Here is a 21,438-nt window from a genome sequence, read left to right as displayed (position 1 = left end):
ATGCGCACTCCAGCGGTAGCCAAATGTGATGGGTCACCATATGTGACGAAACATGGGCATAAAAGCATTTCACTTCACTTTAAAGCCCAGTGTGCTTTATAATTAACACTGTTTCAAAATACAAATCTGTGGAGTTTGGCGTCAAGAGCTAGCACAACTCAAAACATTCAGCAACCGATTGTATTTCCCTCCAATAAAATGGCGGACACTGCAGGCTGACGACCGTTCAAATGAACTTTATTGTGCACGGGGAAAAAAACACCAACATTGTCTCTGCATCGTGCTGCGCCGCGCCGGAAGTGACGTCCAATTTGTGAGCCGGGAGGCTTCCCTGTACGGAGGTGGTTCGTTGTGACTAGAACTCGGCTGGCTGGGAGGAAAGCTTTCTATAATAGGGGTAAGAGGCGGTTTATAAAACGTGTAATTTGGTTCCCTACACCGGCCGTGTAAGTGTGGAAGGCGTGCTGAGCCACACCATGTGACCGGTGTGTAGGCGGGAGAGCTCTCCGCTCAGTGCGTCCGGCCACATCCGTATTGCTGGGTGACCGAGGCCCAGCTTTGTATTCTTTGCTTAGCTGAGGCTGTATGGGCGCGTTCCTGATTGACACAGACCACCAATTCCTATAATCCTTCCAACCTGCCTCACATCAGGCCTGTGACCCCTGCCTCGTATTGGGCCCCGGCCGTGTGATGGTCAGTGTTTGGTGCTTACATAGGAACTCTGGTTCTAGTAGTAGAAGGTTAGGTATATTTCTACTGTTCTGTCCATTCCTCTTCTCTGTACAGGAATGTTTCCTCTCATGTTTATAATAGATATCACTGAGAGAAGATCAGATCAGGGGCACTGATTTATCAAGATTAGAAACGTAGTGATGACTAACAGTCTCTTGTCGGATGGGGCAACGGCGGATTTCAGGGGACTGGGGACACCGATCTAGAAGCACTGATCTATAAAGATTGGAATCGCAGTGATAGCTAAGGCCTCATGTACACTGCTGCTAAACGGACATTAAGGCCGCATTCACACTGTAACGCGGCATATTTCGGCGTATTTTGCCGCGACAAATTGCGGCGGATTTAACCCGCGATTTGCCGCGACAAAACGGGTCTTTTTTTTTTTGACAACACATTGTTGTCTATGGCTGAACGCCAATGCCGCCTGAAAAAAAGGGTCCGAGACTTTTTTTCAGGCGTTTCGGTGTGAGATGAAAACCATCTCCATAGACACCAATGTGAAATCTCCCCTCCAGCGGCACGAGCGTCGGGCGTCTGGCGTGAAAACGCCTAGATGTGAATGGAGCCTAAGCCCCCATTCACACCTAGGCGTTTTGTCGCCTGTAGTGTGACGCCGCAGCAGCCCCGAGACGCCAGAGGGACGAAAACGCATGCACCTCTATGGAGGTTCACATCCGAACGCCTGCCGCCTGAAAAAAAGTCCCGGACCTTTTTCTCAGGCGGCGTTCGGCATAGGAGATGTGAACCATCTCCATAGAGGGGGTTAGGCTGCATTCACAATCGCGGCGTTTTGTCGCCGCAAATCGCGGTACAAAACGCCGCAGTTCGCGGGACAAAACGCTGCGATTTTGTATGTCGAAGTGTGAATGCAGCCTTAGGATCAGTTGGGCATTTCTTTAACTGCTCCTGAAAGTGGTTGTTAACCCTCAGGTAGAACTTTTACCTACAGGTAAGCCTATATTAAGGCTTACCTGTAGGTGCTTGCAATATCTCCTTAACCTACACGGTTTAGGAGATATTTGCAAAAAAAGACTGTACCGATGTCTATGGCGCATGCGCACTGAGCGTGCCGTTTTATGAATGGGGTCATGCCGTAAGTGACGGCTCCTGTGACTCCGGCTAGTCACATAACCAGAGTTCGCGGACCCCGGAAGAATAGGGGTGAAGAATGGCGTTCGCTACTAGCGAGGAAGACCGGGACATCGCAGGCTTTTCCTGCAGGTACGTGACACATAATGGATTACTATGCGGTGCATAGTATACTGCCCATTATGCTTTACCTTTGCAGGAAAAAAGAGGACGTAAACCCATCAGGGTTTACTTCCTCTTGAACTCTCCTCTGTTACATGTACACTGGGTCATTCTAGGAAGTTAAAGGGGTTGTAAATGTAATTTTATTTTTTTCCCCCTAAATAGCTTCCTTTACCTTAGTGCAGTCCTCCTCCACTTACATCATCCTTCCATTTTTGCTTTTAAATGTCCTTATTTCTTCTGAGAAATCCTCACTTCCTGTTGTTCTTTCTGTAACTACACACAGTAATGCAAGGCTTTTCTCCCTGGTGTGGAGTGTCGTGCTCGCCCCCTCCCTTGCACTACCCGAGAGTCAGGACACTCTCTACGTTGCAGATAAAAGAGCTGTGTGTTAGTGAGCGTTTTGACTCTCCTGTAGTCCAAGGGAGGGGGCAAACATGACACTCCACACCAGGAAGAAAAGTCTTGCATTACTGCGTGGAGTTACAGACAGAAGAACAGGAAGTGAGCATTTCTCAGAAGAAATAAGGACATTTAAAAGTAAAATGAAATAATGAGGTAAGTGAAGGAGAACTGCACTGAGGTAAAGGAAGCTATTTAGGGGAAAAAAATTGTACCTTTACAACCCCTTTAAGTTTTTAGAGGCTTTTTGGAATGCAAAAAAATGGGTTCAGAAGCTGAGTTTAGAGGTATATTAAGCGCCAAATGCTTTTAAACGTGGTAACTCACATTTAGCCGTGTTTCGTTTACAGGCGTTTTTCATTTTTGCCTATTTTTTATTTTTTTAAACGCAAAGTGGTAAAACTGCTAAATGCGGTAAAACGGACGTTTTAAACGTGGGTTACTATCTGTCAAGTTAAATCGTTCAGCAGAGGTTGTAAAAACATCCTGTGTCTATGAAGCCTAACAGTCTCCCACTGTGCGTGCCTGAAGTCTCTCGCTGTCACTGGTAGCATTTTTAATGTGCGGCCAACCTTTTTAAAGTGGAAGCAAACCCTCCATTTTTCAGCCAAGGAAACTGCAATCTTGGCCTCTGTTTAAAGCAGAGGTCCCACAACAAAAAAAAAAAATATTAAAGGGTCACTAAAGGAATTTTTTTTTTTTTTTTGCTGAAATGACTGTTTACAGGGTATAGAGACATACAAGTTAACTGATTCCTTTTAAAAATGATTACAAATAGATAAAAAATCAATCATATAATGTGCCTACAGTTTAGTTTCACTTTTAAACTGGTTTCATGTTCCTGTGAGCTAGAGAGACACACAAAACAAAAACAAACAAATCCAGGGCAGTGTTTTGTTTTTAAAATGAATCTGATTGGTTCTGTTAAGTTTTAGACACACAGTAATGACAGCTTAGACCACAGTGAAAAGCTCCCAGTATGATGGTTATAAGGAAAAAGACAACCAGGAAGTGTGGAGATCACAGCAGTTTTACAGCAAAAACGAGCAATGAGGACATGAAACCAGTACTGCAGTAAGCTAAAGGAAGCTATTTAGCTAAAAAAAAAATTCCTTTAGTGATCCTTTAAGTCACCAGCTAAAAATGCTGCAGCTGCTGACTTTTAATAAATGGACACTTATTTGTCCAGCGCGCCCGCGATGTCAGCAGCAGAAGACGAGCAATCGCTTGTCTCTCTGCTGCCCCCACTGCCATCTTCGGTGAGAGAATCTGGAAGTGTCCCGTTCCCTACTGCGCATTTCCCAGTGGTCCCCGCTGTCTCCTGGGACCAGCAAGGGGCAGGGGGGATGAGAAGTGGAGTGACTCCCGTGGGACTTTCTCCCCGGAAGTGGGTGCCAAATGTGACACCGGTGGGGGAGGAGGGTTCCGAAAAGCGCAAGTTCCATTTTTGGGTGGAACTCCGCTTTAATCTTCAACTGCCATGGTGCTGCACATGTGATCGGTTATGACACCAGCCATTTGATGATTTGGTTGAGAGCACAACCAATGTGACAGCATTCCTGGCATGTGCGGGGAATGTAATTGCTTTCTGAAACTGTTAAATCGGTTGGGTTTACTTTTAGCTTTAAAGTTAAACTTTACCCATGACAACTTGATAAACAAATAATTTTCTTTAGCAAAGAATAGAGCCTTACAATTAATCGTTAAAAAAATTGAGATCTCGCTTCAACCCCTATTACGATCCTAATCTGGTATTTCCACGATTTGTGTAACAAGTTCCGAGCTGTCAAATACAAAACTGGCAAAGTTTATCACAACATTGCTCAGCACTGAGATAAAAACAATGTATTATTTGGCTCTTTTGAGTCAAAGGGATGAACTTAGGTCTGTAAATGAGGTCAGATTAACCAATTAAAAGAAGTTATGTGTTTTTTTTTTTTGCTGTTTCATACTTGCCCGGCGCCTCTGCACTGAGAACCGAGTGATCGAACATCGACGATGGCTCGGTTCTCTCAGCTCCCCAAGCTCACTGGAGCGCTGAGCTGTGGAGGGGAGCGGCCATCTCTGGCTCTCAGTGGCTCGCTGAGAGCCTGACATGGCCATTAGTCCAGGCACCTGGCGGATCCAGACTTTGTTGGGATGATGCGGTGCCTGGACTGATTTCTGTGAAGTCAGCACAGAGTGGACTTTAGCCTGCTCTCTGCTGAAAACGGGTCACAGGAGTGTAAAATGAATTGCACTCCTGTAATCCATAGGAGAAGCCCAGCCAAATGAGCTTAGGCTGGACTTCCCGTCTAAAGACTAAGCCTTTTTCTGACACTTGTTGCTTACAAGTTAAAATCTGTATTTTTTTTGCTTAAAAGTTACTCGGAGCCCCCAAACATATATAATTTTTTCTTTTTTTGCAAAGACCCTAGAGAATAAAATGGTGGTCATTGCAATATTGTATGTAACACTGTATTTGCATAGCAGTCTTTCAAACTCAATTTTTTGGCGAAAAATACACTTCAATGAATTAAAAAAAATAAACAAAGTTGGCACCAATCTTTTGTATAATGGGAAAGATGTTATGCCGAGAATCACAAAAGTATTGTGATCTTTATTCTAAGAAAAATATTGTGATTTTCATTTTATCCAGAATTGTGCAGCTCTAACTTATAGGTAAGCCTATAATGAGGCTTACCTATAGATACTATAAATATTTCCTAATCGTGCGCCGTTTGGGAGATATTTACTGTATATGCAGCCGATTATGTCATTGGTGCATGCGCTCTGAAGGAACTGCCCACCCGTGTCGTTTCTTCAGGACCCTGTGGCGTGACTGTCGGCTCCCACGCTTATGCACAAAAGTGACGTCATGTGGCTCCGGCCAGTCACACTGACTGCGTCTGCGAAAGTGGCGAAGATAGATGCAGGGACAAGGGTTTAGTTTGCAGGTAAGTTTAACATGATGTGCTAGTATGGGCTCTGGGCTTCAACAAAATGGCAGCCTCCAGCAAGAAGCAAGTTGTTATGGGTAAAGTTCCACTATAAGTTGATAATCCCCTAGTGCAGGGATATGCAATTAGCGGACCTCCAGCTGTTGCAGAACTACAAGTCCCATAAGGCATAGCAAGACTGACAGCCACAAGCATGACACCCAGTGGCAGAGGAATGATGGGACTTGTAGTTTTGAAACAGCTGGAGGTCCGCTAATTGCATATCCCTGCCCTAGTGCGTGTCTGCCATGTCCAAAAGTCTTTTGTAGTATTCCATTCAGGATACGTTCTGAGCGGCCCTTTGGTGAGGTCAGGAGGTCTGCTTTTGTTTAGCTGTAACAATCTTTACTTTATCTCTCACTTAATTTGCGGTGTTTGCTGGAAAAAAACTGATGCAACAGTAAATATAAATTCTTCCATCTCAGTGAATTGGATCGATTTGACTTTGTGTGTAATCATATGAAAAACGAAGGCCTCATTCCCAAGGGCGTTCTACAGCATACACCCGTGTGAGGGCCGTGCTTGCCTGCATGGGGATGCACAGGCGTTCTGTACATCCCTGCGCATGCTGTCCCAATTGGAACATAATAACTCAGTGGGGGGAGATCGCTGTACTAATATCGCTTGTGTTAGAGCGATCTGTCTGTTTTTTTTTTTTTCATTTAGCCCGCTGGGTTAAAGGGAAAAAAAAACTCCCTGTGTGAACAAAGCATTAGTTTGTATAAGGTAGTGGGAGCTCCTCTGAGCAGACTGAAGGCTCATCCTATGTAGTTTATGGTGAAATGGGAGAACAACTTTGCTGTAAAGCTGCTTGCTGCTCTGCCAGTCTCTCATTTCATGTGAGTTTATAATAAATTTGGAAGTGTATTTCCACTACAGACAACATATTTTATTTTTTTTATCTGTTAGTTTTGGATAGAGCTGTGAAGAGACCCTCACTACAATGACAAGTTTTACCGGGCTGGAGGTGAGACAAACATCTAAAACAGCAACGCATAGAAATATATATATTTTTAAATCATTAAAGCAGGGGAAGGCTGGAGTCTTTTTCGGCTTTTTATTTCTCAGTGCAGATTTTTCCCTCACTTGTCATTTTCTGTCTGGTGAAACACTTGTCACAGTAACAGAAAAAGAGGAAAAATTTTGAAAGGAGTGCCAGATAGCAGTAATCTCCAACAAGTTCTAATCCATCCCGTGACTAGACATAAACTTCAAGAATGTATGCAGGTGTTTGACCATGTTTCCGGAACTATATGCAGGTTAAAAGGATTGTAAAGCTTTTTTTTTTTTTTTTTTTAATACGATATACTTACCTGCTCTGTGCAATTACATTGCACAGGGCAGCCCCCTCCCTCCTCTTCTCATGTCCCCCTAGAGAGCGAGCGCTGCTACAGATGTGCTCAGGGCTGGATCAGTTGAGGACTCGGGTAAGTGTAATGGGGGGTGATACTGTTGCCTAGATGTTTTTTTACCTTAATGCAGGGAATGCATTAAGGTAAAAAGTGTTTAGGTTTTAGAACCACTTTAACCGCTTAACGACCGCCGCATGTATATGTACGTCCACAGAATGGCACGTACAGGCATATGGGCGTACATGTACGTCCTTGCCTTTCCACGGGTCGAGGGTCCGATCGGGGAAAACCCCCCCCCCCCCCCCCCCCGCTACATGCGGCGGTCAGAAATCGTCGGGAGCGATCCGGGATGAGGGCGCGGCTATTCGTTTCTAGCCGCCCCCTCGTGATCGCTCCACGGAGCTGAAGAACGGGGAGAGCCGTATGTAAACACGGCTTCCCCGTGCTTCACTGTGGCGGCTGCATCGATCGTGTCATCCCTTTTATAGGGAGACTCGATCGATGACGTCAGACCTACAGCCACACCCCCCTACAGTTGTAAACACACACTAGGTGAAGCATAGCTCCTCCAGCGCCCCCTGTGGTTAACTCCCAAACTGCAACTGTCATTTTCACAATAAACAATGCAATTTAAATGCATTTTTTGCTGTGAAAATGACAATGGTCCCAAAAATGTGTCAAAATTGTCCGAAGTGTCTGCCATAATGTCGCAGTCACGAAAAAAATCGCTGATCGCTGCCATTAGTAGTAAAAAAAATAAAAAAACTATCCCCTATTTTGTAAACGCTATAAATTTTGCGCAAACCAATCGATAAACGCTTATTGCGATTTTTTTTTTTTAACCAAAAATAGGTAGAAGAATACGTATCGGCCTAAACTGAGGAAAAAATTATTTTTTATATATGTTTTTGGGGGATATTTAGTATAGCAAAAAGTAAAAAATATTGAATTTTTTTCAAAATTGTCGCTCTATTTTTGTTTATAGCGCAAAAAATTAAAACCGCAGAGGTGATCAAATACCACCAAAAGAAAACTCTATTTGTGGGAAAAAAAGGACGTCAATTTTGTTTGGGAGCCACGTCGCACGACCGCGCAATTGTCTGTTAAAGTGACGCATTGCCGAATCGCAAAACATGACCTGGGCATTTAGCTGCCTAAAGGTCTGGGGCTTAAAGCGGGAGTTCACCCAATTAAGTTTTTTTTTTTCTCTTTTCCCCTTAGATGGATGCTCGTTTGGTCTAGTGGAATTGGCTAGTTGTTTTAAAATATGAGCCGTACTTACCGTTTTTGAGATGCATCTTCTCCGTCGCTTCCGGGTATGGGTCTTCGGGAGCGGGCGTTCCTTCTTGATTGACAGTCTTCCGAGAGGCTTCCGACGGTCGCATCCATCGCGTCACTAGTAGCCGAAAGAAGCCGAACGTCGGTGCGGCTCTATACTGCGCACCGACGTTCGGCTTCTTTCGGAAAATCGTGACGCGATGGATGCGACCGTCGGAAGCCTCTCGGAAGACTGTAAATCAAAATAGGAACGCCCAGTCCCGCAGCCCATACCCGGAAGCGGCGGAGAAGATGCATCTCGTAAACGGTAAGTACGTATCATATTTTAAAACATCTAGCCGATTCCCCTAGACAAAACGAGCATCCATCTAAGGGGAAAAATGGTTATGTATGGGTGAACCTCCGCTTTAAGTGGTTAAATTCAGCCAATTTGTATTTCTTATTTAAAGAGCGTTGATGATTTCCACAGGTTTTATCAGTTTGTGACCCTATTAAGAATAATTTCCCTCCTGCCCTTCCTGCACCCCCATTTACATACACATGTATAGTTGTCCCCTGAACACAAAATATTGGATGGCCACAATGACCTTGCCAGACGTTCTACCACTTCCCCACTCTATTAGAGATGTGTTTTATCAGTTCCCTTATCACTTCTTACTCCTGGTAGAAAGTGAGAGAACATAAAAGCTTGACAGAGGTTGTACTTTTCTGCCATATTAGAAATAAACATTTTGCAGATTTTTGATCTTTTTGGCATTGAATTGAGTAACAACTGCTTACACCTTGGTAAACCTTGTATTGCTTCAAGTGACCTTAATTTGGAAGAGATTTATTCACTTGCTGTCTATTTGAGTGTTGAAACAGGAAGTGATAGGAATATCCCCCCAAAGGGGTCACAGAGCGCATTAAAAACACATGAATGGGATTTCTGTCTGTCCTCAAAGAAAATGTTTTGTCTCTCAAACAAACCAGGAAGAGGGTGCTAGGTAGGCACAGACTGGGCCTAATTGGCACTGACCGTTCTTAAGATGGGCACAAGATAAACACCATATAGGCAGATCCACATAGACACATCGGGGATTGGACTGCCTGTAGCAGTGACCAGAGATATTGGGGCGGCCAGAGTCCGGCTCGTATGTCTGCCTAAGGGACGGGGTGCTGCACAGGACACACCAAGCTAGGGCTTTCCTGTGTGCTGCACATGTGACAGTCCGGACTCCACCCTCTCCCTCGGCCCTCTGGTGTGTAAATGACAGGCTGGAGCCTCAGACATCAATGTACAAGAAAGACAAAAGGGCTGCGCTTCTAGGAGTATCTGTATCATGTACAATATCTCACAAAAGTGGGTACACCCCTCACTTTTTTGTAAATATTTTATTATATCTTTTCATGTGACAACACTGAAGAAATGACACTTTGCTACAGTGTAAAGTAGTGAGTGTGCAGCTTGTATAACAGTGTAAGTTTTCTGTCCCCTCAAAATAACTCCACACACAGCCATTAATGTCTAAACCTCTGGCAACAAAAGTGAGTACAAACCCCTAAGTGAAAATGTCCAAATTGGGCCCAAAGTGTCAATATTTTGCAGGGCTGCTGTGTATACAGAGGGGATCAGATACTATCAGTCTGGTTTATACACTGTAGGCCCCATTCAAACCAGTGTTTTCCAGGAATGTGCAAAAAAAAAAAAACATGAGCAATGCACTACACAGTTACAATATTTCTTGGGCACCACTCATCTATGGCGTAGGGTGCTGGAATGTTTTTGTATGTCATGTTTTGGGCAGACCATTCCCTTGAGTAGGCTGCCATATACAAGACAAATGCACCAATGAAGCTCCTACACCCGTAGAGCTTCACACTTTTAATACCACACAATTTGGCGCCTTTGTAGCGCATAAAAACACACATCGGCTGACCATGTTTGGGATGCCATTAAAAATTGATGGATTAAGAATTAGAGCGCATTGTGAGCATTCCAAAAACACAGGTTTATGTGTGCATTTGTGGAACAGACCAAAGTGAATGGGGCCTTAATGACACCCCAAACGCAGTCAGACACGTGAAGCTTGATGCACGCAAAGTTGCAAGAACGTCTTTGATATGTGTAGGGCAGCCCATATAAGTGAATGGGCTACCCTCATGCATAACACATTAAAAACATGCATTCATCCAATGCTAGATGTGAATGGGTCCTTATCTCAACATGTTTCTGAGCACTTAGTCTGCTTTTTCATCAGAAAAAGGGGTTTAACTACTTCACTCCCAGAGCGTACTTTTTGCACATATTTATAACATAATTTGGGGCCAGAAGATTACCTAAATTCCCCAAAACATTGCATCTTTTTTCAGGCAGACTGTCTGGAAAATAAAACTGTGGTAGTTCTAATACAACATTAGCGCAAAGGTTTATGAAATAATTTCAGTAAAAAAATAAACCAACATTAGTTTTAGGGCGCATATAGAAAACAAATATAAAACATGTCAAGCCTTAAAATTACAGGCACCTGCAAACCAGCACCAATCTTCAGTACCTTGTATTTACCATACACAGCGCTTTACCATGACGGCAATTTTTTTTAAAATAACAAGCGTGTAATACTCCCCTGCTTTGTGCAAGTCACTTGCTATGAGGGCACTCATGCAAGCTCATTCCCGAGCCTGCTCTATGTGTCCTTAAGACACCCCCCCGCTCTGTCCTCACTGGCTGTGATTGACTTAAATGTTTTAACCCTTGCTTACCTGGTTCTGGTGTCTTATCATTCTGGGTCTCCTATCAAATAGTGCCCGGGTTGAACTGCACATGCGCAGTCCGAGATCACGGAAATCTGAGACTGAACCTCTGTTCCATCAGCTGTAGTTGGAGCATGCACAGTTACGACGCTCGCTCCCGATGCTTATTGACGGTGGGACCCATTTCGATAGAGCAGCGCTGACTGCGCTCACAGCAATACAGCAAGGGACGGATGGTTAAAATGCCGCTCAATAATACACCTGCCCCTTGCTGTATTGCTGTGAGCGCGGCCAGCGATGTTCTATCGAGATGTCCAACCTGTAAAAAATCACTGCTCAATAATACAGCCGTCCCTTTTTAAAAACCCCCTGCCACCTTGCTGAATTGCTGTGAGCGCGACCAGCGCTGTTCTATTGAGATGGGTCTCCCATCTGATACAGCGAGCGTCGTGGATAAGCATCGGGAGCGAGTGGTCTGTCAACTGCGCATGCTCCAAGAACAGCTGACGGAACAGATGTTAGGTCTCTGAGATTTCCGTGATCTCCAATTGCGCATGCACAGTTCAACCCAGGCACTATCTGATGAGGGGACCAATACTGATAGAACACCGGGTCCTGCACAGTTAAGGTGCTTACCCGCCCAGCAGATTCAGCATTGACTTGCTGTGATCTTGTCTACTGCTCAGTCCCGCAACGCCATCTTTTTGCGTGAAGTCATCCGGAAAGTTTTTGCCTTCATGCACAGAATGCATGAGAAGAATGGGAATTTATAAAAAGAAAAAAATCATATTCCCCTACATGCTGCAGCACTGATCCCAGCTGTATCTGTGCCCTGCTGGCTCTACCCCTGAGAACTGAGTGATCAAACTCAGTTTTCACTCTGAGCAGAGAGCCGTAACTGTCGGTCACCATCTTTCTGATCTGCCCTGCCCCTCCAGCGCTCACTGAGCTGTGGAGGGGCAAGAGCAGCTGGCTCAGGCTTACTGGATTGCTGAACCAGCTGCCAGTCCAGGCAGTAAAGTCTTTCCCGAGCCTGGACATGCTTAGTGATTTCTTTAGCCTGCTGTTTGCTAAAAATGGGTCACGAGTGCAGAACGAACTGTGATCCATAAAAATACAGCCAAAATTGCTTTGGATATGCTTCTCCTTTTTAAGGTTCAAAACCTTGAGCCTTGATAACCACTTTAAAGCATAATTTAACCCCAAACCAATATTGCAGCTCACCAGTCCTTGGATGTGGTGACGGCTTAGTTTTGCTTTTTTAGGCTTTTCCGTTTTCTCCTGGTGGTCCTACTGTTATTTTTCAACCTACTTCAATTAAATAATCTTTTCAAAATTTGGGTTTAGACAAACCATTTAACGCTGACAGGGTCGCTTACAATGATCAGCGTTTATTCATTTATGTAAAACTTTCATCCCAAAAGAACAAAACTTGTAACTGTCTAAAAAGTGTTAGCTGGAGTTACACTTGAATTTGTTAGTTAAATCCATCGAAATCTATTATTTTAACTCTCCCCAGACCTATAATAACGCTGTCCAAGGGTGTCTCCATGTCTCCTCTATTCAAAATGGAAGACACCCTAAGGCTCGGTTCACACTGAGGCGACCATTCAGTGCAATGGAACCGTTCTAATCGGAGCGATTCAAGTTGCTCTGACTTAGAGAAAGGTTCCTGTGCCATTTGCGGCATCTTTAGAGAAACTTGCATTGACTTCTATTACAAAAATTGTTTGCAAGCTGTGCTGTATGGGGCAGCTTCAGAGTCGGTTGACTTTTTGAACCGTGATTGAGACTGGCCAGGTCAGTAAAAAAATAAATAAATAAGAAAACGAATGCAGCTACCCCATATAAGGATTGGTAAGCTACAATATTTTAAAGTATAACAAAAGGCAATTTTTAGGAGAGTGGAGAAGGATTAGAACACCTTTCAGGTTCTTATTGCTTTCGGTTAAGGAGATTCATCCTCTCTGTTTCCTGTAATAGAAAATCCTAAATTTGGTTTGTCACCAGAAAAGGAATAGAGGGCAAATCTTCCAATGGGAACACAAAGAATGGTGGCAGCAGAAAACAGACCAAGTGGTCCTCCCCACTCCGCCTTGCACACACACTTTCTAGCCTGGAAGCATCCAAGCATCCACTACTCTTTAAGTAAAATAATACTTTCTTTGCTTTGAAGTTTCCTCCAGCTGCCTTAAGGGCTCGTCCTTTAGCATTTGGATCGCTCTTTAGGGAGCATTTGACAGGGGGTGTTGTATCCCCTTGATCCCTGCACTAGCATGCATTGGTTGCGGGACCCTTACAGAGAGCCCCCTTCACTTGAATGGGTTGCGTTCAGCGGGTGCTACACCTACTAAAAAGCGACAGGAAGTATAATTCCTGCAGCATGGCAAAGCATTATGGCCACAACATGTGAACGCCTCTGCAGTTAAAGGGTTTAGCGTTTGGGGGGCAATAAAAGCAAGGCTTTACCGCCCTCAAACCGTTAGTTTGAACAAGCCCCAAAAGTCAATTGTAAAGCTGAATGCAACGGGATTGATTAACACATGGTAATGATGTGACGTTTATATTCTATAAATTATTCCAACTCAAACAATCAGAAATACAGTATATTGTAACTAAATGTATCATCCTCTATAAAATGATACTTTCTGGCACCATCTAGTGTCCACATAGTAACAGTGCTGCTAGAGAAAAGTTGCAATAGCCTTATTAAAGGAATCCCGTCATAGAATAAATGGAGGCTGCCCTTTGTAGTTAGTGGTGATCGCCACAATTTTTCAGTGGGATGAGCCGCCAGGGGCCACCCCTGATAGCCTTGATAGAAATCTGGAATTGCCTGCACTGCATTGCTATTTATTTCCCTCACACCAGTTAACTAAGTAGTATCAGGACAATGATTAGTTGGGAGTATGGTTCATGTGGGACTACGTTTGCTAGACCTCGTTTTAGTCATTTATGTGAAACGAGTGGACAGATCTGAAAAGTTTAAGAAAAGTCAGAATTCCTAGTTTTGGACTGGGTAAATGGTTTGAAGTATAGAACAAGTGGCAGCCAGATAACTAGCATTATCAGAAGAGGTGAATTATGGTAACTTATTTTTCCCTCCATGACGGATTTCCTACAAAAAATAAATTCAGTTTTAGTGACGTTGTTCCTTAATGTTCAGAGCAAAAGCTAACTGCATTATTTTGTTTTACAGATTGATCTACTCCAAATGGGGGATGAAAAAGACACCTGGAAGGTAAAAACACTGGATGAGATTTTGCAAGAAAAAAAGAGGCGGAAAGAACAAGAAGAGAAAGGAGATTCTAAACATAGAAATGTAAGCCTTTTGCCCTGTGCTTCAATAAACACATCTAATAGATGTCAGAGCATGGCAACAGCTGTTCTATCAGGGCTGGGCAGGCTTCACAAGCCATATAGCTCATGTACAATAAGACTAGATTTAAGCACTTGCTGACCGCAAAACGTATATATACGTTGTGGGTTGCAAATGGTTTACTGGGATTATTGCTGAAGATATCGGCCATAATCCGGCCATAATTGTTTATCTCAGCCGGCGGCTGGCTTTCTTTTGAAAGTATTCCAATCAGCTCATGAACCACTGAAAAGCTTTCAGAAGCGGCAGGAGGGGATGCCCCTCCCTTCCGCTGCTCACCGGTATCTTCTCGGGCTTACCGTTTCCGGCTCTCCCAATAAACAACCCGACTTTGCTGCCGGCTGGTCACAGAGGTGATCAAAGAGTTGATCGCCTCTATGGCTTTGGAGGACTGGAGCGAAGTTATGAGGCCACTTCCAGTCCAGGATGGAAGTTAACTTTATTTGTATTTGCTTTTTAAGGTAAAGAAGAGATATGGGGTCTTATTGATCCCAGATCTCCTTATAAAGAGGACCTGCCATCCTTATTTCTATTACAAGGTATGTTTACACTCCTTGTAATAGAGAGAAAAAAAAAGTGATTAAAAAAATTAAAGGGACAGTGTAAAAATGAAAGCACCCTATCCCTCCCTGCTTGCGCGCGGAAGTGAACGATGCATAAGTTGCGCACGTATATGCAAACGGTGTTCACACCACACGTGAGGTATGGCCAGGAACGTTAGAAAAAGAGTAATAATGCTAGCACTAGACCTCCTCTGTAACTGTAAACAGTTAACCTGTAAAGGTGTTTGCCACCTGTGGAGATTTTAAAGTGCAACATGTTGAGTATACATTTACTCGGCACAACATCATCTTTTGAGAGTATAGTGTTTTTAATTCATTAAAATTTATATTTTCCAAAGAAATTGCATATGAAAAACCGCTGTGCAAATACCGTGACATAAAAAATTGCAACGGTCGCCTTCCCCCCCCCCCCCAGGGCAGTGATGGTGAACCTTGGCACTCCAGATGTTTTGCAACTACATTTCCCATGATGCTCATGCGCTCTGCAGTGTAGATGAGCATCATGGGAAATGTAGTTCCAAAACATCTGTGGTGCCAAGGTTTGCCATCACTGCCCTAGTAGGGTCTCTGCTAAAAAAATATATAATATTTGGGGGTTATAAGTAATTTTCTAGCAAAAAATACTGATTTAAACTTGTAAGCAATCCATCGTGCTGAATTGTTTCCAGTACTAACCATAAGCCCAGTTAAAACCTGGACTAAAACTCCTCCCATAACTTCCTTGTATGGTATAATGATAAGTGAGCAGTCTTATCGTTCATCTACAGTAGATGTAAAGCAGCCCACAATCATACTAAAAACCTGTCCTCCATCATGCTGTCCCCACTCAGCAAAGCTCATGCTCCTTGCCGAGTGGTGGGCTCTGAGCTCACAGCAGAGAGGGCTGCAGCTTACATGCAGTACAGTCTTACCGTTTATTAAACTTTATTTAGATGGTACAGCAGCCCACAGCTATGGTGAAAACTGTCCTTCACTCTCACATGACAGAGCTGGACCCTTTCATCACTCCCCACAATGAGGGATGTCCTTCACTCAGCGGGAAGGGTAAGCTTTGCTATGTAGAGGGCTGCAGTTTTTGCTCACAGGAGGCAAATTGGACTGCAGCAGAGAGGGCCACAGCTTACAGGCAAAGAGCAGCTGCCTGAGGGTGCTGCATTAAAGCAGGATACATTTTACTAAGGCTGTGGGTTGCTGTACCATCAATATCAGAAATATTGAATTCAAAGAGGTCCTGTCACTAAAATTTTCTTCCAGCATAGCTCCAAATCAAATATTTGTGCGATGGCTCAGATCCTTCAGTTTACAGTCACCTTCTTACATCAGTTTCCTCAGTCCCCCCCATCTCACAGTCCCTCTTCACATCAATATTCCTCTTTACATCACAACCCCCACCCCTTACATCAGTCATCTCTTCACAGCATTTTATTCAGCCCCTCTTTACATCACATTCCACCTTCACAGCATTGTTCTCAGTGCCCCTTTACATTGCATTTCCTCTTTACATTACACCCCCCCTCCCCCTAATTCACAGCAGGGTTCTAGCCCCCTTTACATCAACTCCCCTTTCCCTTTCCAGATCTGGACTGAGTGGGTCTGTCACTTGATCTGAATCCAGTCCGCGGTCTGCCATTCAGTGATGCCTGACCTATATGAACAGTAAGACTCTGCTCTTTTACCATTTTACTGTATGGGGAAGCTGTTGGAAGAGTTTTGGTCTAGGGTTCAATTGGGCTTTAATCCAGTCTCCATTTGGCTGTGGGTCTTAGAAGCAGTTGTGGACTGAGCAGAACTTATGTTTACAGCTAGGACCCACAGCTGGATGAGTTTTAAATAAGTACACTGGAACTTAAAAATAAATAGGGCATTCTACTAATAAACCAAGAGTGCAGGAATTGGGAGTAGTCTGTCCTAGGCCAGGATACAAGCTTTGAAAACTGATTTTTAAATACAATTTCATCTCCGCCTAAAAGTGTCTTTCTGCTATATGGAAAAAGAGCCCCCCCCCCCCCCATATAAAAAAAACAGACCTTCTTAATTATTTTTGTTTTCTTAATAGAACATGTGTGTTTATTCTGATAAAAGGGTACTCAGAAGATTATTGTACCCTAATTAGAAGAGCACAAATAGTACTTTTGTTTCTGACTTTGTCAGGGCATGTGAAGTATAAAGACGCAGTTCCAGGTCCATGAAAAATAACAGCAAAGGGTGAAAGTGACTATATATATTTATATGTTTACGAGTCTCAAGCATGGAGATGTGTGCTTAGTGGAAATCATTTTTTTAACTATAGCATAGTTTTGATCTCTTTGTCGTTTGTGAAGAAAGCTCTATTTATACATATAGATGTCCCTAAAATTCCTTTCTAATTTTTCATTGGTAGGCAGATGATCGAGATTCCAAGAGAGATTCCTTGGAGGAAGGAGAGCTGAGAGATCAAAAAATGGAGATCACTATTCGAAATTCACCTTACAAACGAGAGGACTCAATGGAAGACAGGTATGTGTTCTGTGCCATTCTCTGTTGATTTATGAACCCCGGGCTTAACACAAATTAGTACTAACTTCATGACGTTAAAAGCTGTTTATCCCTTCTATGCACGTCTTTTTTATGCATTGATCGCCTAGTAAAGAAAACGCATACTGGCATTCTACCTACCATTGCTGTCTCTGACTTCCTCCTTGGTCCAGCACTGACAATTTTTAAAGGTAAAATGACAGTCATGTCATTCTGCCCACTTTTTGTGAGCCCAGCTTGTTGTTTACAGGCCCCTCCAGGGGCACGTAATCAAACAGGCTTGCCTCGAAGTACCACTGCTCAGTCCTGGATGAATAAACCCCACCTGCTGCTGGAGGAAATGCCAGTGATGTCATCAGCTCCAGGTAACTCTGTTTCTATATAATATTAGAAAAGAATGGTGCCTTTTAAACTCTTTATTTCCTGACCCAGTTGTTAAGTAATCTCTTGGTCATATGCTGTTGTAGAGGAATTGTCAAAAAAGGGTAATTCTTTTAATATATTAAATTCTTCCAGAGGCGAGGAGGATGATTCACTCGCTATTAAACCACCACAACAAGTTTCCCGGAAAGAAAAATCCCACCACAGAAAAGATGAGAAGAGAAAAGAGAAGCGCCGACATCGCAGCCACTCTGCTGAAGGAGCTGGAGGTACATTGTAGTTTTAATATCTTACTGCTTTTCTGGAGTGTGGTGGAGTTTCATGTACTATACTTGTGTATGTACATCCAAACGTTTTGCTATGGATGGAGTAAGGAAGGATTGAAACCCCTGCAAAATTTTATTTTTACTTGTGATCGCTCCAAAATGTTGCATCTACCATCAATCTCTGTGCCAGAGTCATCAGGATAAATAGAAGCTGAGCCTACCTAATGAGGATACAGACCATAATAAACTTTACAGGGGTTTTCAAACGATTGTATCCAAAACTAAAAACAGGTTTCAGCTATACATATTTTTGTTCAGATGACTGTGCCCCACAACAAACCCAAACTATGATTAAAATAGAATACCATATGCCTCATCTTCTGGGAAGAACCACTGTGTGTTGTATAAATCTAATAAAAAAAAAAAGGCAAATAGTTCTCAAAATGTGAAAGAACAAATTGCTTTCAGTCTGTATAGTGTGGTCACTCAATTGAATGGGGGGAAAAAAAACTCTTCTTGTGAAAACAAAAACATGTCACTGTCTGTCTACTGGCGCTCATTCCTTGGTCGTATGTCCTGGATATTTTTCTACTATTGAGCAGTAATGTGGAGCGACATTTATAGAATCTTGAGCTGATGTCTTCTTGCATATACAGTATCTCGCAGGGTGAAAGCCGGATGGAAATTTATGTAAGGACCATAAAAAAAACATAAAAACGGCTCAACTGACACACACAGTTTAATCATGAAGGAACCAATGCCATATTATTTGACCGCCCACACATGATGTATATTGATATGTTTGTCCTGTAAACCACAAAAACCAACAAATGCGCATGATGTAGCATCCAATGAAAGCGTACAGAAATATAATCTATATAAGGAATACTGTTCTACGCTTATATTGTAGGCCTGGTAGTGTCATAAACATATACAGTACGGTGACACTCTCATCATGGGAATGAAAATAATAAACCGCAATCAAGCATCGGGATCTGTGTGTGGTGGCTCTTGATGCACTGACTCCAGCCTCAGTCCACTCCCTGTGAAAGTCCCCAACACTTTTAAATGGCCTTTTCCTGACAGTCTTCTCCAAGCTGCGGTCATCCCTGCTGCACCTTTTTTCTTCCACATCTCTTTCTATTAATGTGCTTTGATACAGCACTTTGGGAACATCCAACTTCTTTTGCAATTACCTTTTGAGGCTTTCCCTCCTTATGGAGGGTGTCAATGATGTTTTTTTGCACAACTGTTGGGTCAGCAGTCTTTCCCATGATTGTGATTTCTACTGAACCAAACTGAGAGGCCATTTAAAGGCTTAGGAAACCTTTGCAGGTGTTATTGCTTAATTAGCTGATTAGTGTAAGACACTTTGAGCCTAGAATATCGCACCTTTTCACAATATTCTAATTTTCTGAGATTGTGGATTTGGGGTTTTCATGAGCTGTAAGCCATAATCATCACAATTATGATAAATCACGGCTTGAACTATCTTGCTTTGCATGTAATGAGTCTATCTCATATATTAGTTTCACTTTTTAAGTTGCATTAGTGAAATAAATGAACTATTGCACGATATTCAAATTTTTCGAGTTTCACTTGTACATCATGTGTAGGCGGTCAAATAATATGGCATTGGTTCCTTCATGATTAAACTGTGTGTGTCAGTTGCGCTGTTTGTTTTATTGTTTTATTTTTCTATTTTTTATGTGCTTTACATAGATTTGTATTTGGCTTTCACCCTAGTTTACTTTGTCATCTAAGCTTCATTGGTCCAGATTAAAGCTTTGCGTTAATAAGATATTACTATATTCTAATCATGGTTTGAATATTTTTATTCCTAAGTGTCTTATGTGTATTAATGTCCATTATTGTGTATATGTGCCGTTTTGTATTTTATTTTAATCATGGGTTGAGCTTTTTTTTATTTTATTTTTTATGGCACACTGGTCTGTATACAGGTACTTTTTTAATGCATCTTTTTTTTTGGTGTATTTTTTTTCAATTGAGGACACATGAAGCTTTTTATATATTGCTATACTAATCATTGTTTTGGAGTCGGGTGTTTTTCTTTGTGATTTTTCTCCTTGTTTTATAGTTTCGTTTTTCTTTTTTTTTTTTTGTTTGGATTGACTTTCTAGGCTAGTTACCTCTCTATTTGAAGGGTTTTATTACTGTCTAGGTCCCCAGAGAGGAAGTTTTCAGCTCACTTTGTGTCCTGGTGACAAGTGAGGAAATTATGGGAACACAGGGGCACTCCAAAACACATTAAAGCTTAATAGTATATATTTGTTGTAAACTATGTGATGGCCAAAGAAGTTAACAAGCTTTAAAGCAGTAAAAAGTAATTTATTGATCATAGGCCGAAGCCTGTTTTGGCAGGAAATCTATTTGTAGGAGATGAACATGTACATGCTGGCATAATTAAGAAACTGATGCAGTTATGTCTTTGGTCATTGGACAGGTAAATATGTTCGGGTGAAGGAAAAGGACAGAGAGCACGAGAGGAGAAAAAGACACCGAGAGGAACAAGATAAAGTACGCCGTGAGCGCGAGAGACAGAAGAGGAGAGAGTTGGCCAGAGAGCATTCCAGAAGAGAAAGGTGAGGGAGACTTGGCTGGGCAGCTTTATGGGCAAATCGAATGATATTAACCACTTAAGCCCCGGACCAAATTGCTGGTCAAAGACCAGAGCACTTTTTGCGATTCGGCACTGCATCGCTTTAACTGACAATTGCGCAGTCGTGCGACGTGGCTCCCAAACAAAATTGGCGTCCTTTTTTCCCCACAAATAGAGCTTTCTTTTGGTGGTATTTGATCACGTCTGCGGTTTTTAGTTTTTGCGCTATAAACAAAAATAGAGCGACAACTTTGAAAAAATTTTTTTTTTTTACCATGATAAATATCCCCCAAAAATATAGAAAAAAAATGTTTTCCTCCGTTTAGGCCGATACGTATTCTTCTACATATTTTTCTAAAAAAAAAAAAAAAAAAATCGCAATAAGCGTTTATTGATTGGTTTGCACAAAAGTTATAGCGTTTACAAAATAGGGGGTAGTTTAATGGCACTTTTATTCTTCTTCTTTTTTTTTTTTTTTTTTTTTTTTACTAGTAATGGCGGCGATCAGCATTTTTTTTATTTTCTTTGGTACTGCGACATTATGGCAGACACCTTTGACACATTTTTGGGACCATTGGCATTTTTATAGTGATCGGTGCTATAAAAATGCATTGATTACTATAAAAATGCCGCTGGCAGGGAAGGGGTTAAGTATGTTCCCTGGGTGTGTTCTGACTGTATGGGGGGGGGGGGGGGGACTCGCTAGGGGAAATGACTGATCACTGTTCATACATTGTATGAACAGACGGTCAGGCATTTCTCCCCTGACAGGACCAGGAGCTGTGCGTTTACACACACAGCTCCCGGTCCCCGCTCTGTAACGAGCGATCGCCCGGCGGTGATCGCCGGGCACGCGCGCGCGGGAGTCGGGAGCGAGCGCACCCCAAGTAGCCGCTTCGCGAGGTGGCGTTATACTACGTGTTCTCGCGCAGGGTAGCCAACCTGCCGCCGTAGAACTGCGGCGGCTGGTCGGCATGTAGTTAAAG

General features: G+C 42.8%; 1 protein-coding gene across 9 annotated transcripts in view; it reads left to right on the top strand.

The window, feature by feature from the left end:
* The first annotated feature begins 280 nt into the window (after nucleotides 1–280).
* Nucleotides 281–21,438, top strand: part of LOC120915384 (cyclin-dependent kinase 11B) — a 97,332-nt gene continuing 76,174 nt past the window's right edge. For 2 of the 9 annotated variants that reach the window (XM_040325829.1, XM_040325830.1), the window contains exons 1-6: nucleotides 282–397; nucleotides 6,276–6,333; nucleotides 13,929–14,051; nucleotides 17,052–17,167; nucleotides 17,702–17,835; nucleotides 20,297–20,435. In XM_040325829.1, coding sequence (XP_040181763.1) covers nucleotides 6,310–6,333; nucleotides 13,929–14,051; nucleotides 17,052–17,167; nucleotides 17,702–17,835; nucleotides 20,297–20,435 — 536 coding nt within the window. In that variant the 5' untranslated portion in view covers nucleotides 282–397; nucleotides 6,276–6,309. Of the gene's footprint in view, nucleotides 398–6,275; nucleotides 6,334–13,928; nucleotides 14,052–16,247; nucleotides 16,328–17,051; nucleotides 17,168–17,701; nucleotides 17,836–20,296; nucleotides 20,436–21,438 lie in introns of those variants that run through there. The other 7 variants (XM_040325826.1, XM_040325834.1, XM_040325828.1 and 4 more) reach the window with 7 other exon arrangements.

The sequence above is a fragment of the Rana temporaria genome, chromosome 10 (genome assembly GCF_905171775.1).
Source record: "Rana temporaria chromosome 10, aRanTem1.1, whole genome shotgun sequence".
NCBI classification, from domain to species: Eukaryota; Metazoa; Chordata; class Amphibia; order Anura; family Ranidae; genus Rana; species Rana temporaria.
The sequence above is the reverse complement of the archived record's forward strand: the minus strand, read 5'-3'. Positions and strand labels throughout refer to the sequence as shown.